The sequence below is a fragment of the Bos javanicus genome, chromosome X (genome assembly GCF_032452875.1).
Source record: "Bos javanicus breed banteng chromosome X, ARS-OSU_banteng_1.0, whole genome shotgun sequence".
Taxonomy (NCBI): domain Eukaryota; kingdom Metazoa; phylum Chordata; class Mammalia; order Artiodactyla; family Bovidae; genus Bos; species Bos javanicus.
Window position 1 is genome coordinate 131,897,240 of NC_083897.1, and position 16,696 is coordinate 131,913,935.

General features: G+C 37.7%; 1 protein-coding gene across 1 annotated transcript in view; it reads left to right on the forward strand.

Moving 5' to 3' along the window:
- SCML2 (Scm polycomb group protein like 2) overlaps positions 1-16,696 on the forward strand; it is a 121,386-nt gene that overhangs the window by 19,504 nt on the left and 85,186 nt on the right. Inside the window, exons 2-5 of the mRNA XM_061408035.1 lie at positions 4,345-4,390; positions 6,695-6,763; positions 13,557-13,627; positions 14,457-14,691. Coding sequence (XP_061264019.1) covers positions 4,369-4,390; positions 6,695-6,763; positions 13,557-13,627; positions 14,457-14,691 — 397 coding nt within the window. The 5' untranslated portion in view covers positions 4,345-4,368. The remainder of the gene's footprint in view (positions 1-4,344; positions 4,391-6,694; positions 6,764-13,556; positions 13,628-14,456; positions 14,692-16,696) is intronic.

The window sequence follows — 16,696 nt, forward strand, 5'->3', positions numbered from 1 at the left end:
CTCCTGAGAGACTGTAGAGGGAGATGAGAGCCCAGAAGGAACCGGAGCAGCTCCAGCATTTCATAATCAAGTAGACCAGGCAGGATCTTCTTTAGTGTTCACTCATTTTGTGCCCTCAATCTGAAATTCCTCTCTGTCTTCTCTGCTCATTTTAATGTTCACCTTTGAAGAACCAGTTTACACACCTCTGAGAAGCCTTCTTTTATTGATATATTCCAAGTTAATAGTACCTCCTACCTTCCTGAAGAGCCTGTATATTGTCTTGCTTTTTTAAAATAACTATTTGTTAATATGTCTTTCCCACTAGATTTATGGCTCTTTTGTAGTAGATTGTGTATCTTCTATCCAAACAGCATCAAACATATAACAAGAATTCTGTAAATATGGTTATATAAATAACCAGATCACACCTGCAAACAGATGGTGGTAATGTAGAAAGGAACAAGAAAGGCTTCAAGAAGGAGCTTGCATTTATATTGGGCATTAAAGGATGGATAGGATTTCCAGAAGCAGAAGAGGAGGAAAGGGTGTCCCATGTAGATAGAATAACATGATGAGTTTTGGGCTAGGCCACAGGTGGTATATAGGTGGTAGATGTCAGGTGGTTTTGAAATTATGAGTGGCTTTAAATATGTCCCAACGAAGATTTGTTCAATTCAGTAGTCAATGAGATTACTAAAGTAGGAGGGTAATTTGGGCAGAAAACAGTTCAGACAATGTATGACATTGTGTATTGGGTAGTTTGGGGTAGGGGTAGACCTTTGTGATAAGACCAGTTAGGGTGCTATGGTATTAGACCAGGCAGGAGCTAATGAGGGTGTAAACCAGTTAATGGCTTCCCTCTTCCCTGGTGGCTCAGCAGTAAAGAATCCACCTGCAATGCAGGAGACTCCGGTTCGATACCTGGGTTGAGAAGATGCCCTGGAGAAAGAAATGACAACCCATTCCAGTATTCTTGCCTGAGAAATCCCATGCCTGGTGGGCTACAGTTCGTGGGGTCACTAAAGAGTCAGACAGGATTTAGTGACTAAATAACAACAAAACTGGTTAATAGCAGGGGAAAGGGAAATGAGAGAGCACATGTTGGCCACTGATTGAGTATGTGAGTGAAATAAGAGAACTTCATTTAGTCATAGCTGGGGTTTTAAGGCCAAGCACCTGGAAAAGTGGAACTAGTAAGAGAAACAAAAATGTTAGAAGAAGCAAGTTTTGGGGAGGTGATGCTTGAGTATAAATCTGTTGAGTTAGAGGTGCAGGTGATGTTCTGGGTGGCTTAGAGAACATATTCCCCATAGGCTTCCTTTAAGTAACAAATTACCTTCTGTTACATACATCATCATGTTCTGACTATAGGCACACAGAGTAGTGAGAGGTAGCTATCCCTTTGTCAATGTTTCATGTACTTTTTCTTTTATAACACTCAATGTGTTTTGTTCATGTGCCTATTTTTGACTAGAGAGTCAAGGACAGTATATTATTTTTTTTGTAGAGTGCCTGGCATATCAAGGACATGCAGAAAAAGTTTGAATTAATGAAAGATTTAGTGGCTCAAAATACAGAGGCCTTTTAACAAGTAATTATCTTGTTAGAAGATTGACACTTCAGTGTCTCTTTTGCTGTCTCGTATACAGGGTTATTGTTACCATCATTCTGAATTCCATATATATGTGTTTGTATACTGTATTGGTGTTTTTCTTTCTGGCTTACTTCACTCTGTATAATAGGCTCCAGTTTCATCCACCTCATTAGAACTGATTCAAATGTATTCTTTTTAATGGCTGAGTAATACTCCATTGTGTATATGTACCACAGCTTTCTTATCCATTCATCTGCTGATGGACATCTAGAGAGGGAGAGGGTGGGATGATTTGGGAGAATGGCATTGAAACATGTATAATATCATATATGAAACGAGTCGCCAGTCCAGGTTCGATGCACGATACTGGATGCTTGGGGCTGGTGCACTGGGATGACCCAGGGGGATGGTATGGGGAGGGAGGAAGGAGGAGGGTTCAGGATGGGGAACATGTGTATACCTGTGGCGGATTCATGTTGATATATGGCAAAACCAATACAATATTGTAAAGTTAAATAATAAAATAAAATAAAAAAAAATAGAAGATTGGCACTTCTTACAGGTTTCATCAACACAGTTATAATTCTTCCACCTCTTGGTAACATGGGCGTAAGTCAGCTTTTGGGATAGTTGTTAGTTTGAATCTCAACTCTACTAGCTTACCATCTGCTCTTTTTTATTCATTTAACCATAAAATTTAATCTTTTTAAAGTGTACCATTCAGTGGTTTTTAGTGTATTCATAAGGTTCTATAACCGTCACCACTGTGTAATTCCGTAACATTTTCCTCACCTTAAAAAAGAAACCCCTTACCCATATTTACATCCATACCCATTAACAGTCACTCCTGAGCCCCTCTTCCCCCAGCCCCTGGCAACTACTAATCTACTGAACTTATTTTTATTCAAGGGAAAGAGATTAAAATGATCTAACTCTATAGCTGATTTCTTTTTTTTTAACCTTTATTTTTTTCTTCCAATTTTACTGATAAAATTGGCATGATTTGACTTACATACACCATGAAATGATTATCATAATAAGTTTAGTGAACATCCATCATCTCATAAAGATACACAATTAAAGAAATAGAAAACAAGTTTTTCCTTATGATGACAACTCCTAGGATTTAATCTCTTTCATATGTAATATACAGCAGTGTCAATCATATTTATCATGTGGTACATTGCATCCCTAGCATTTATTTATTTTATAACTAGCATTATTTATCTTATTTGTGCATTTTGACTGCCTTCAGCCAATTTCTCCTTCTCTTCCCCCAACCCCTCTACTAGTAGTGACAAATCTGATCTTTTTTTCTGAGTTTGTTTCTTTGTTTTTAAAGTATTGACCTACAACACTATGTTAGTTTTTGTTACACAGCATAGTGATTCCAGATATCTGTACATTTCAAAATGATCACCAGGATAAGTCTATTTATAATCATGATCTGTTATCATGCAAAGATGAAAGTGAAAGTGAAGTCGCTCAGTCATGTCCGACTCTTTGCGACTCCATGGACTGTATAGTCTGCTAGGCTCCTCCAGCCATGGGATTCTCCAGGCAAGAATATTGAAGTGGGTTGCCGTTTCCTTCACCAGGGGATCTTCCCAACACAGGGATCGAACCTGGGTCTCCCACACTGCAGGCAGACTCTTTACTGTCTCAGCCATCAGGGGCCTGCTCACTCCATACAAAGATACTGCATAATTATTGACTGTATTCCCCACACTGTACATTTCATATCTGTGACTCATTTATTCTGCAAATGGAAATTTGTCCCTCTTAATCTCCCTCAGCTTTCTTTCTCCCAACCCCTTCCCTTCTGGCAACAACGTGTTTTCTGTATTTATGACTGTTTTGTTTTGTTACGTTTTTTTAGATTCCATATATAAGTGAAATCATACAATATTTGTCTTTCTCTGTCTGCCATACTTCATTTAGCATAATACCCTCCTGGTCCATGCATGTTGTTGCAAATGGCAAGATTTTATTCTTTTTTTTTTTTATGGCTGAGTAATGCTCCATTGTGTATATATACCCCACATCGTCTTCATCCATTTATCTGCTGATGGATGCTTGGGTTGCTTCCATATCTTGGCTATTGTAAATAATGTTACAATATTTATAATACAAGTGAGCATGGGGTTGCAAATATATTTTTGAATAGTGTTTTTGTTTTCTTTAGATAAATACCCAGGAGTGCAGTTGCTGGATCGTGTGGTAGTTCTATTTTTAATTTTCTGAGGAATCTCCATACTGTTTTCCATAGTATCTGCACCAATTTGTATTCCCACCAACAGTGCATAAGGATTCCCTTTTCTCCACATCCTTACCAAGACTTGTTATTTGTTGTCTTTTTGATAATAGCCGTTCTGTGAGATGATATCTCATTAAAGTTTTGATTTGCATTTCCCTGATAACTAGTGATGTTGAACATCTTTTTATGTGCTTATTGGCCGTTTGTGTATCTTCTTTGGAAAAATAATCTTTTCAGATCCTCTGCCCATTTTTTAATTGGTTTGTTTGTTTTTTGATATTAAGTTGTATGAGTTCCTTGTATATTTTGGATATCCACCCCTTATTGGGTATATTATTTGCAGTTTTTTTTTAACCATTCAGTAGGTCACCTTTTCAGTTTGTTTAGTGTCTTTCACTGTGCAGAAGCTTTTTAATTTGATGTAGTCCCATTATAGCTGATTTCTAATAATACCACCCTGCAGAAATGTATTATGTTAAAAGGAGGCAGTAATTGATTTTTCTCCTTGTAGGAAAGCACACCAGAGAGAGATACCATGGGGCAGACAGTGGAAGAAGGTAAGATTTACTTGTCTAAAGATGATACTTTTAGTCAATCATTTGAAATTAGTATCTTTTGGTAGACTGAATGTTTAAAAAAAAAAGCTTTTTTGAAAAATGAAATTAATGGCAGATGTTAGTTTAGGTGCTAAGAATTGGAGTTTTAGAACTGAATAGCTCTTAAAGGTAATCTTGTTTTCCCTTCTTAGTTTTATAAGTGAGAAAGCTGACACTCAGGGAGGTTAAGTGTACAGGTCATATAACAATCTGTGACAGCCAAGATCACAGTCCAGATTTTCTTACTTAAATAGGATGATAAAAAAATGCTTCATCCTGTCCTGCTCTAGTGAGAAGTCAGCTCACTGTCCCATGAGTGTGTCACAGTCATTTTCACTCTCTGTTTTGAGTTGTATTTTCTTTCCCATAATATATTCTTCATATTTTTGTTGTCATGAATCCTGTTCCTTCTTCAAGACCCAGTTTAAGTTCTCTTTCTCTCATGACTTTTACTCTGGCTGCATGCTGAATGTTGTGCTCTGCTATTTCTGTTTTTGTCAAGTGTATTGGTTTAGTATAGTCTCTGTACCTAGATTTTTAGCTTTCCTTGAGCAGGAACCAGGCCTTTATAATTTCACTTTCTTCTCTGTTAGAAAATACTACTGTAGAACTATTTAGTAAATATAAATATGTACTTACTTTATATTAGTCAAATTATCTAAATAGAAAGTAGCCCATACATCCCTCTTGAGTGTTCACATATCTTGAAGAGTCAATCATAACCAGAAAGTAGATCTGATACCTTTAATGGTACGCCTGGCATCCTTCCTATATTCTTCTTTAAGAAGCATGTCACTTGACAGTTCAAGCATCAGTAAGGGTAAAACAGCACTAGATGGAAACACACCATGTTATTAAGTCCATTGGTTCATAACGATACTAAAAATCAAAACAATACATATTGGTCATCTGTGGAGAATGGTGGGGATACAATTCATTATTTTGAAAACTAGAGAATAAAGGAGGAAGAATAAAGCATTGATTGTGACTTCTTTTTGTGGTCTCTACCTCAGTGCAACTGAATGGTTGAAGAGGGGAGTTTTCTCTTTATAGAAGTTTTCTGGCTAATAAAGACAGGATGATAAAATTAGAATACCTCCCTTATGCGACCACTGATGAGCTAATGGATCTAGGCAATAGTCATATGTGGCTGCTCATATCCCAAAAAGAGAACTAGGTATATTAGGAACCTCTTGTGAGAAGTACACACCACCACCTATGAAGTCATTTTCTCTCTTCCTTGTAAAAAAGCTAAACCTGAATCTGGTTAAGCTCGTCTGGCTTGAAATAGCTGTATCAATTTAGAGAAACTATAAGGACCAGAAGAACCCAGTATCATGAGGAAGTAGCAGACTGGAAAAGTCTGAACTGATATCACCAGCAAAAATATTGCTAGAGGAAGGGAAAATAAACAGAGGGGGAGGAGCCTACAGATCAAAAGAAATTTAAGAAATGTACCTACCACTGTCTGTATGGACTTTATTTGGGTCCTGATTGAAACAGATACGTTTAAAATATTTAAGACAATGGGGAAGTTAAGAGACTGACTGCTTATTTGATAACATTGAAGATTGTGGTTAGTTTTTCAGCATAATAATCACAATGAGTCATTTAAGAAATACATACTATAATAAATGTGGATGAAATATATCTTAGATTTGGTGAAGTTCCAAGGTCCAGTGCTGTTTGAGCTCCTCAGCCTAGCACAGAGAAAAACTTTTCCTAATCTGTTGGAGGACAGAGAACCCTGGTGTGCTGCAGTCCATGGGGTCACAAAGAGTCAGACACAACTAAGTGACTGAACAACAACAAACAGTCCGTTGAATTACATTGTATTCTAGCTTCTCTGTTGTTTTAAATTCTCAAAAGTATGCACTTTATTGCTGGGACACATTAATCTGAATATTGTAAGGATCAGCTCGGCTCATTTTGGTTTGTTCATTTATTTAACAAATGTTCAAGAATGTTCTGTGTGCCAAGTCCTTTTTGGGCACTGAGGATAAAAAGTAGTGAATAAGAGACAAAATGAAAAAATGTCTGACCTTTTGGGGCTTACATTGAGTGAAATGAGACATGCAATAAACAAATAAATTATAAAATACATTATATATTAGAAAGTGAAGTCCTGTGCAGAAAGTGAGGATTTAATTATAGAATTGAAACTGGTTCCTATTAGAAAATACAGTTTAGGTTTTTGTAAGTACTCTTTCAAACTGTTGCTCTTTTCTTCTGGTATTGCTCACTATTTTCTTTCTTTTTTTAAAGACTCAATGGGTGTAAAGAAGGAGAATCAAGAGAGAGCTCCTCAATCAGGCACATCTTCTGTGCAAAATGGTAGGTTTTAAATTAGTTCAGTAGAACATATATTTTGTCTTCACTCAGTGTTAGTATGAACTCTTTTCTTATTGCTTTTGGTATAATCTATGTATAGTAAGCTCTTGTAAATATAAAATGTAAGCAATAGGAAAGACCAAAAAGATAGTATTTTTTGAAAATTTTACTTTGGTTTCACATAGAGAGAGATTAAGTTAAAAGATAACTATGTATTTCAGTGCAGTTTTGCCAAGGTAAAGATATCTAGTTATTAATTACCATGTATTACCAATTTAAAATAATTTAATTTTTAATAAAAACCTTTCTAACACTAGAGTCAATGTGAATGTCTTTTTTGATGGTCATAAGACAATCTAGTCGATTAAAGCTTAGGCATTTAGGGGATCTGACAGACCTCTTCTAGAATCTTGGCCTCATTTTTTACTAGCCTTGTGACCTTGGGCAAATTACTCAATGTTCTTAGTCTCTCTTTTCTCCTGTGTAGCACAGGGATAATAACTACGTACTCATGGAACTATTAGAATTAAAGAAAAGGAATGTAAAGCACCTAATATAATGCCTAGGCTGATAGTAAATGTTCAGTAAATGTTAACTTTATTGTCTGAGTTATTAATTCATATTTTAAGCTTTTATTGTTAATAGCATGTGTGTAGCAGTATATCAGAGATTCAGGAGATAGACTCTGACCCATTGCACCTGCTCTTATGGAAAATGAGGAAATAAGTCATACGCAGACAAGAGGCTGAATTAAAAAAAAAAAATACAACAGCAAACTTAGTGTGTTTACCAGCGATTTCCAGGCAAGCCTCTTGCCCCTTGTGTTTCTGTTGTACCTTCTGTGCTAGCCCCACTCTTGGAGTAAGTAGTTCATTCATGACTTTCTGTTCGTATGAAAAGATTGCCTGTAGAGGTAATCCCATGGAGTCATTCTTTATTACTGTAGCTGGGTCCTCAGTGTTTCCTTAGTTCTCTTTCTCATTGGCCTTACTTGTTCCTCAGCTCTTCCTTCCAATCCCCAAAACTCTCCAAGGAAATGGAGGCTGTTAGGCTAGAGTGCTCTTCCTCATCCTTACAAATTCCTTTCCATTTTTTAATATAATAGTTCTATTGAGATATAATTCACATACCATACAATCTCCCCATTTCAAGTGTACAGTTCAGTGGTTCTCAGTAGTGTATTCCCAGTTGTGTAACCATCACCATGATCAGTTTTAGAATGTTTTCATCACCCTAAAAAGCAACCCTAGTACCTAGCTAGTAGTCACTCTTCCTCATGGTGCCTCTCCCTAGGCAACCACTTAACCTTCTTTCTATCTCTATAGATTTGCCTATTCTGGAAATTTCATGAAAATCAATTTGAAGAATATATTCTTAAAAGTTGAAACTAGTAATTTTTCAAAATTTTCAAACTTTTCTGCTTGAGAAACTCTGATTAAAAATGAGATTACTTAGTCAAATTGACAGACATTTGCAGAAATTTCTCAGTGTCCTGACCCTAACATCTTATTTTAGAAATCAATGAGTGACTACTAGAAGGTCAGCTCCTGGAGAGCCAGGGTATTTCTCTGTTTTATTAACTGCTGCATCTGCAGTATCTAGTATAGTGCCTGGGAGATACTGGTGACCTTCTGTGGGAATCCAGTAGTGAATAAGACAAACACGATTCCTACAGTCTTTGAGCTTGCATGCATGTATGTTCAGTTGCTTTGAGCTTTGGTAGACATTAAACAAATGTCCAGTTATAGTTGTGGTAAATACTATAAGGTAGTGGGTGCTGATCATTCAGCTGAGAAGCTTCAAGCTCTAAATACTTTGCTCATTTTCTGTACGTAGCCTCTGAACCCAAGCCTAGCACTGGTGGAAGACATTATGATTCTGGTTTACTCTGGAGAAGAATAGGGGGCCTCATAGATTATGTTCATTTTGCTAAAAGGTCTTTGGGCTAGTGTATGGACTAGATAGAATAGATTACAAATCAAACAAGAAGGACCACAGACACGTGCAAGCAACAAGCAGATCACAACATTATGTACATCTGTCTCCTGAAAAGGCCTATCAGTTCCCAGGGCTCTTTTCTGAAACAGTAAATCCCTACCCCCCTTCCCCCACCCCCAGCTGCTAATCTGTCAATGAGGATAAAAATGCAGAGACAGGGACTTCAGGCTTGTCTGCTACTTTCTGAACTATTTTGGTCAGGAATTCTCACTGTGGTATTATAGATGTACCAAATCTAAATTAGTAAAGCCTTTTGCTGTGTGTGTTTCCACTATGTTTTTGGTAGACTCTCATCATATGGGCATCCAAGCTGAATAGTGTTGTAGACTAAGAATTTTTGCCTTATGAACAAAGGAAAAAATTAAGGCTCCAAAGGTTACATTAACTAGCAGTGCGATAGAAAGCACTTGTATTATATAGCACTGGTATAAAGTATTTGCTAGCTCAAATTATAGCCCATTATTGCCGGGAGAAATATCAATAACCTCAGATATGCAGATGACATTACTCTTATGGCAGAAAGTGAAGAAAAACTAAAGATCCTCTTGATGAAAGTGAAAGAGGAGATTGAAAAAGTTGGCTTAAAACTTAACATTCAGAAAACTAAGATCATGGCATCCGGTCCCATCACTTCATGGCGAATAGATGGGGAAGCAGTGGAAACAGTGGCTGACTTTATTTTTCTGGGCTCCAAAATCACTGCAGATGGTGATTGTAGCCATGAAATTAAAAGACTTCCTTACTCCTTGGAAGGAAAGTTATGACCAACCTGCTGCTGCTGCTGCTGAGTCGCTTCAGTTGTGTCCAACTCTGTGCTACCCCAGAGACGGCAGCCCACCAGGCTCCCCCGTCCCTGGGATTCTCCAGGCAAGAACACTGGAGTGGCTTGCCATTTCCTTCTCCAATGCATGAAAATGAAAAGTGAAAGTGAAGTCGCTCAGTCGTGTCCGACTCCTAGCGACCCCATGGACTGCAGCCTACCAGGCTCCTCCATCCATGGGATTTTCCAGGCAAGAATACTGGAGTGGGCTGCCATTGCCTTCTCCTATGACCAACCTAGACAGCATGTTAAAAAGCAGAGACATTACTTTGCCAACAAAGGTCCGTCTAGTCAAGGCTATGGTTTTTCCAGTGGTCATGTATGGATGTGAGAATTAGACTATAAAGAAATCTGAGCGCAGAAGAATTGACGCTTTTGAACTGTGGTGTTGGAGAAGACTCTTGAGAGTCCCTTGGACTGCAAGGAGATCCAACCAGTCCATTCTGAAGGAGATCAGCCCTGGGATTTCTTTGGAAGGAATGATGCTAAAGCTGAAACTCCAGTACTTTGGCCACCTCATGTGAAGAGTTGACTCATTGGAAAAGACTCTGATGCTGGGAGGGATTGGGGGCAGGAGGAAAAGGGGATGACAGAGGATGAGGTGGCTGGATGGCATCACTGACTCGATGGACATGGGTTTGGGTGGACTCCAGAGTTGGTGATGGACATGGAGGCCTTGTGTGCTGTGTTTCATGGGGTTGCAGAGTCGGACACGACTGAGCAACTGAACTGAGTGACTGAAGACACAAATGGTGATAGAATATTTTAAACATTGTCTTAGATGAATTAATTATTTTCCAGTGTCACTGAAAAATTTTACAAATGTAACTGGTTTGTGGAAAAGTCTTAAGTTCTTTGAGGTCTAATTGTGAAATGGCTTTGATTTCTCAGTTATTATTTCCAACTTATACTCCTTTCATCCTAGTATGGTGGCTCTTTAGTGACATCCTAGTCAGATTTTTTTCCTCCATTCATGTTTTGTTTTCTTCTTCTGTTTTTTAATGCTCTCCAAGATCATATGGTGGTAGAGCTTCATTTAGAACCTTGGGTCTCTTGATTGTCAGGTTAGTGCTTAGGAGGTCACTGAAGTAACCTGGTCAGTTAAATTTTGGAGCCATGGATCTCAGTTTTCACTTTTAATATAGCTATCCAGTATTCTTAAGTTTAGGCACAACCATGACATTTCAGTTCAGTTCAGTTGCTCAGTCATGTCCTACTCTTTGCAACCCCATGGATTGCAGCATACCAGGCTTCCCTGTCCATCACCACCTCCTGGAGCTTGCTCAGACTCGCGTCCATTGCATCAGTGATGCCATCCAACTATCTCATCCTCTTTCGTCCCCTTTTCCTCTCACCTTCAATCTTTTCCAGCATCAGGGTCTTTTCAAATGAGTCAGTTCTTTGCATCAAGTGGCCAAAGTATTGGAGTTTCAGCTTCAGCATCAGTCCTTCCAATGAATATTCAGGACTGATTTCCTTTGGGATGGACTGGTTGGATCTCCTTGCTGTCCAAGGGACACTCAAGAGTCTTCTCCAACACCACAGTTCAAAGGCATCAGTTCTTTGGTGCTCAGCTTTCTTTAGAGTCCAACTTTCACATCCATAATATGACTGCTTGAAAAACTGTAGCTTTGACTAGATGGACCTTTGTTGGCAAAGTAATGTCTCTGCTTTTTAATATGCTGTTTAGGTTGGTCATAGCTTTTCTTCCAAGGAGCAAGCGATTTTTAATTTCATGGCTGCAGTCACCATCTGCAGTGATTTTGGAGTCCAAAGAAATGAAGTCTGTCACTCTTTCCATTATTTCCCCATCTATTTGCCATGAAGTGATGGGACTGGATGCCATGATCTTAGTTTTTGAATGTTGAGTTTTAAGCCAACTTTTTCACTCTCCTCTTTCACTTTCATCAGGAGGCTCTTTAGTTTTTCGCTTTCTGCCATAAGGGTGGTTATCATCTTCATATCTGAGGTTTTTGATATTTCCCCCGGAAATCTTGATTCCAGCTTGTGCTTCATCCAGCTCGGCATTTCACATGATGTACTCTGCATATAAGTTAACTAAGCAGGGTGACAGTATACAGCCTTGACATACTCCTTTCCATATTTGGAACTAGTCTGTTGTTCCATGTCTGGTTCTAACTGTTGCTTCTTGACCTGCATACAGATTTCTCAGGAGGCAGGTAAAGTGGTCAGGTATTCCATCTCTTGAAGAATTTTCCACAGTTTGTTGTGATGCACACAGCAAAGGCTTTGGCATAGTCAATAAAGCAGAAGTGGATGTTTTTCTGGAACTCTCTTGCTTTCAGTGATCCAATGGATGACATTTAGTTTTATGCCATCTTTATTTCACTAAATAGTATGTATTTATCAAGTTATTTATATGCATACTACTTCAGTTAGTTCTCAAAAATACCTTATAACCATACGTATTACTTTTCTCATTTCATAGATAAAGGAACTGAGGCCGAGAAAATGAAGTGACTTGCTCAGGGTCACTGGCTAGTAAAAGGCAGAGTTAGACTGAAAGATAGCATTTTCATGTCAGGAGCCTGTGTTCTTGACATTTTGCTGCTTGCTCTTCAACACTTTGGTAGTGCTTGCTTTCCATGATCTGGAAGCAGAATTAAACCCAGTATTTTTTTAAAGTGGAAAAATCTCTAAAAGGGTATATACAGTGTTAGGAAATGACATGCTTAATACCATATGTATGCACACATATTAAATGCATAATTTCATGCAACAGTGATACTCCGAATCTTGCTCACATTTCACATCAGCTCACATTTCTTCCTAACTGTGTGGTTGGTAACTTTACCTTGGCATCTTTCATTCAGCCGTGGTGGTGGTATTTACATCACAGAAATATGCAAACACCAACAGTTCCAGTCAGGCTTTTTGTTTGTATTTTCTGGAAAGCTGGCTGTTAAACATTTATCAGCCGTGTGTGAATGTGTGTGTGTGTAAGTGGAACTGTTACAGCCTTTGAAGAATGTATAAGGGGCTAGTAATGCAGATTCCCCTAGGGAGGGAACTGTGAAACCCTAATATTTTTATAGTAAAGAGATTAAACAGGGAGTATAGAAAAAAAAAACCCTCATGTTTGATGAGAATTAAAGTTTATGTGAGTTAATAGTACCTTTAATACTGCTGTCAGGTCTTTCAGGGCATTGTGACTGACACAGTGAATTGAAGTGTCTGGGAAAAGCATACTGCCTTCTGACCTATGTCATCAAGACTAAGTGAGACAAAGAACAGGAGTTTGCAGAAAATATAGATCGTTACAACAATCTGTGTTAGTCATTGCACTGATGAGTGGTTTCTGCTTTATTCTGCCACCATATTCTTGACACCCTGGATGGAGATCTAATAGTCAGTTGAAAAACAACGCTGAGTTTTTCTTTCCATAAATTAATGCTTTATTTCTGCTATGCCACACACCTTTAGATCCCTGTGAAAAACAAAGAAGCAGTTTCAGAGTAATGGGATGAAATGATAAAGACATATTTTGAGTAAATTTGTATTAGAGACAAATGAGTAGAATTTGCTATTACTCTATAAAAAGTCCTTTAGTTGTTTCTAGAGTTCATGTTTTTAGAATCACTGTGATGCAGTCCTCATTACATCAAGAAGATCTGGATTATCATTTATTTCAGAACCATTATTATCAGGAAATGGTCTTATTTTTTATTTCCATGTTGGTAGTCAAATGAGGAAGTTTGAATCTGTCCTTTGAGAAGTATTTCTTTAAAGAGACATGGAACTAAAATCCATTTTATTCCTGAAAGTTTGTATACATATTATATATGTTTTAAAAAACCCTGAGAATTCTCTGGCAATCCAGTGGTTAAGACTTGATAGCTTTCACTGACATGGGCCTGGGTTTACTCTCTGATTGGGGAACTAAGATCCCATAAGCTATGCTGGCAGGGCCCAAAAATAAACCAAAAAAACCACCTATTTTTGCATGTTTTTTTCCAGATCATTTTCAATGGGAAAAATACTTGGAAGAGACTGGATCTTTAAGTGCTCCTTCAGAGTATTTCAGACAGGTATGCCAAAATTCTGTAGATACCATGTTATGTTTATTTTTGTAAACTATTAACTTGTTGAAGGGAATCTGTTATTAGGTTCTATTAGTGTGAAGCGATTGTGGGATTGTGGCAGTGCTGCTTAAGAACCAGATGGTCTCTTTGCATTCATTGATTAAGAATTTACTTTATGTCAGATATACTAAGCTCTTATGACTGCCCATGTGGAGGGAAAGACAGCCATGTAAATAATTAATGATAAAAAAGTGTGATAACTATACTGAAAAGGGCTCACAGAAGAGGTCCTATCTGAGGTAGTTGTAATGAGGGGAAGGATATTCCAGGCAGAGAGAACATCCAAAGGAAAGAGACATGGGCATAAAAGAACCTGAGTGTTGAGGGATGGTATGGGTGGCTGGAGCACTAAGTAGATAGAGGTGATAGTATGGGAGTGAGGTTAAAGTGTGGTGGCTTTTAAACTATACTGACTGTTTGGACTTTACAGTAGGCAGTGGTAAGCTGCCTTTTGGCTTACTTTAAGAGGAAAGGCCTAATCAAATTCTTATATTAGAAAGACACTCAGGATGCATTTTAGAGGTTGTATTTGGTTTGCCTGGAAGTGGGCAGATGAGTGACAAGCAGTGGGTGACCATGTCAGGCTGTGTGTCAAGCCAAGGAGAGAATTTGGAGATCTTTTTCTTAACCCTTACAGCTCTCATTTTGTTCACCAACTGTTGCAACTGTTACTTAAAATGTTCCTCATGTATTCTGGTAACATAACTGATCGTTTGATTTTCCTACACTTAGAGAGTTTTAACAGAATTTAATTTGTATGTGTTTATGTATATAGTCTAAGATTCCGCCAGCTAATGACTTCAAAGTTGGCATGAAGTTGGAAGCCCATGACCCTCGCAATACGACTTCAGTATGTATTGCTACAGTTGTTGGAGTTACAGGTGCCAGGCTCCGTTTAAGATTGGATGGTAGTGATAACCAAAATGACTTTTGGCGGCTTGTTGATTCTCCAGACATACAGCCTGTTGGGACATGTGAAAAGGAAGGGGACTTACTTCAGCCTCCACTGGGTAAGGATAAACAGTTTTAAAACAACATATTCTTGGTAATGTAATATTCAGTAGAAATAATTTTAACTGACCTTTTAAAAATCTCTTCTCCTGGGCATTCTGGCAAACGGATGGTGGTTACTGTGGAGAAGGTTTGAGAAAGTAACTCACTACCATATGTTATAGAGTTTCATTTAAGTACATATTTGGCATATGTGTGGCTAAAGGTTCCCCACTCCAGAGCAAGACTCCTTCTGCCTTAAAACTTGAAATGTCAAAAGCAGATTACACATGCAGATTCAGAAACCCTTCTGGGGGAGAAGTTTGTAGCATTTGATATGAGTCACTTCCTCCCTCAGTATTGTCTAATGAGCCATTCATCCTTTATGTTATGGGGATTAGCACAGCAGAAGGAGATGATTTTACATTGGGACTCCAGTGTCAGGCTTGGGAATTTCATTACACCTGTTGTGTGGGAAGAAATCATAGTGAGAGGGGTAGGAATCAGTACCTTTAGGTCTTTGTAAAGGAAGAGATTGATGGAACTCTTTAGCAAAGGTTTTTAATATAAAATTCTTGATTTTGACCAAGTTTTTAAAAGAAACAAAGTACGTGACCCTAATTTTGTGCAAAAATTTTTCTGTTTTAATACTTTGGTGTACCATGGTATTCTGTAGAATATAAGTATTTAGTTTATTACTTACACATTCTGAGTGAATGGTGGGTATTGGTTTTTGTTTCTTTTTTACAATGCTAAAAATGAAAATGCTGTATTATAATGCACAGTGAGACAATTAATTTTTTTGTCTCCAACTAGTGGAAGATGCTGTGAGAATAAAAAATTTAAGACAATAATAACTGTTCTTTCTAGCAATATCGTTTTATATTGTCTTTGTTCTAGTGGTTAATTAATACTAACTTGGTTTAAAGTATTTTTAAAAACTAATCAAGTATGTGTTATTCCCAAGAAGATGGTTTAGGATATGTGTGTTTTCTGCTTTTCCCCTTTTCTTCATAACATTCACATTTTGTTATTGCTTATTTTTGTAATATCTTAAATCATACAGACTTCTGTAACAGATATACATCTGAGGCTTAGTGCTTCCTCGTTTGGGTTTTATTTCTCTATTGACAGTATGCTAGTATGTGTTTGTATTTTGTTTAAAGGAAACATAGCTGTTGTGATTGTCAGCGTTTCAGACATATAACCAAATTTATAATCATTCTTTTTTCAAATTACTTTTAGAGTTTATTAATTAAAAATATGAAATATATAGCAATACGTGCTGATTAGTATGTATTGTGACACCACATAATAAAAAAATACAATTTTTGCCAATTTGCTTATGAGATGCTTTTGAATAGTTTAGTTTCCATTTTAATATAACACAACTTACATAGTTTTACTTTTTAAAAGGTTTATTTATTTAAATGTTAAGGTTATTATTTAAAATTGTTTGTTAGAGTTTTAACATACATGGAGAAAAGTGTACAGCTTATAAATGCTAAGTCACTTCAGTCGTGTCCGACTCTGTGCGACCCCATAGATGGCAGCCCACCAGGTTCCCCCATCCTTGGGATTCTCCAGGCAAGAACACTGGAGTGGGTTGCCATTTCCTTCTCCAATGCGTGAAAGTGAAGTTGCTCAGTCGTGTCCGACCCTCAGCAACCCCATGGACTGCAGTCTTCCAGGCCCCTCTGTCCATGGGATTTTCCAGGCAAGAGTACTGGAGTAGGGTGCCATTGCCTTCTCCGAGCTTATAAATGAACATCTATAAACACCAACACCCAGATAAAGAAAGAGAGCATTGTCAGCACCCTAGAAGCCCCATTCCTGCTGATCCCCAGTCATATCCTCCTCCTTTCCAAAGGTAACTACTGTCCAGACTTCCTAATATCATGAATTAGTTTTAGCTGTGTTTGAGTTTTTTACATGCACTTTGATCTATGTTTGACTCTAGGCAATTCAGAATTAAGGAAAATGCTAAATTTAAAAAAAGTCATGGTACCTCATGTAATAGGATAA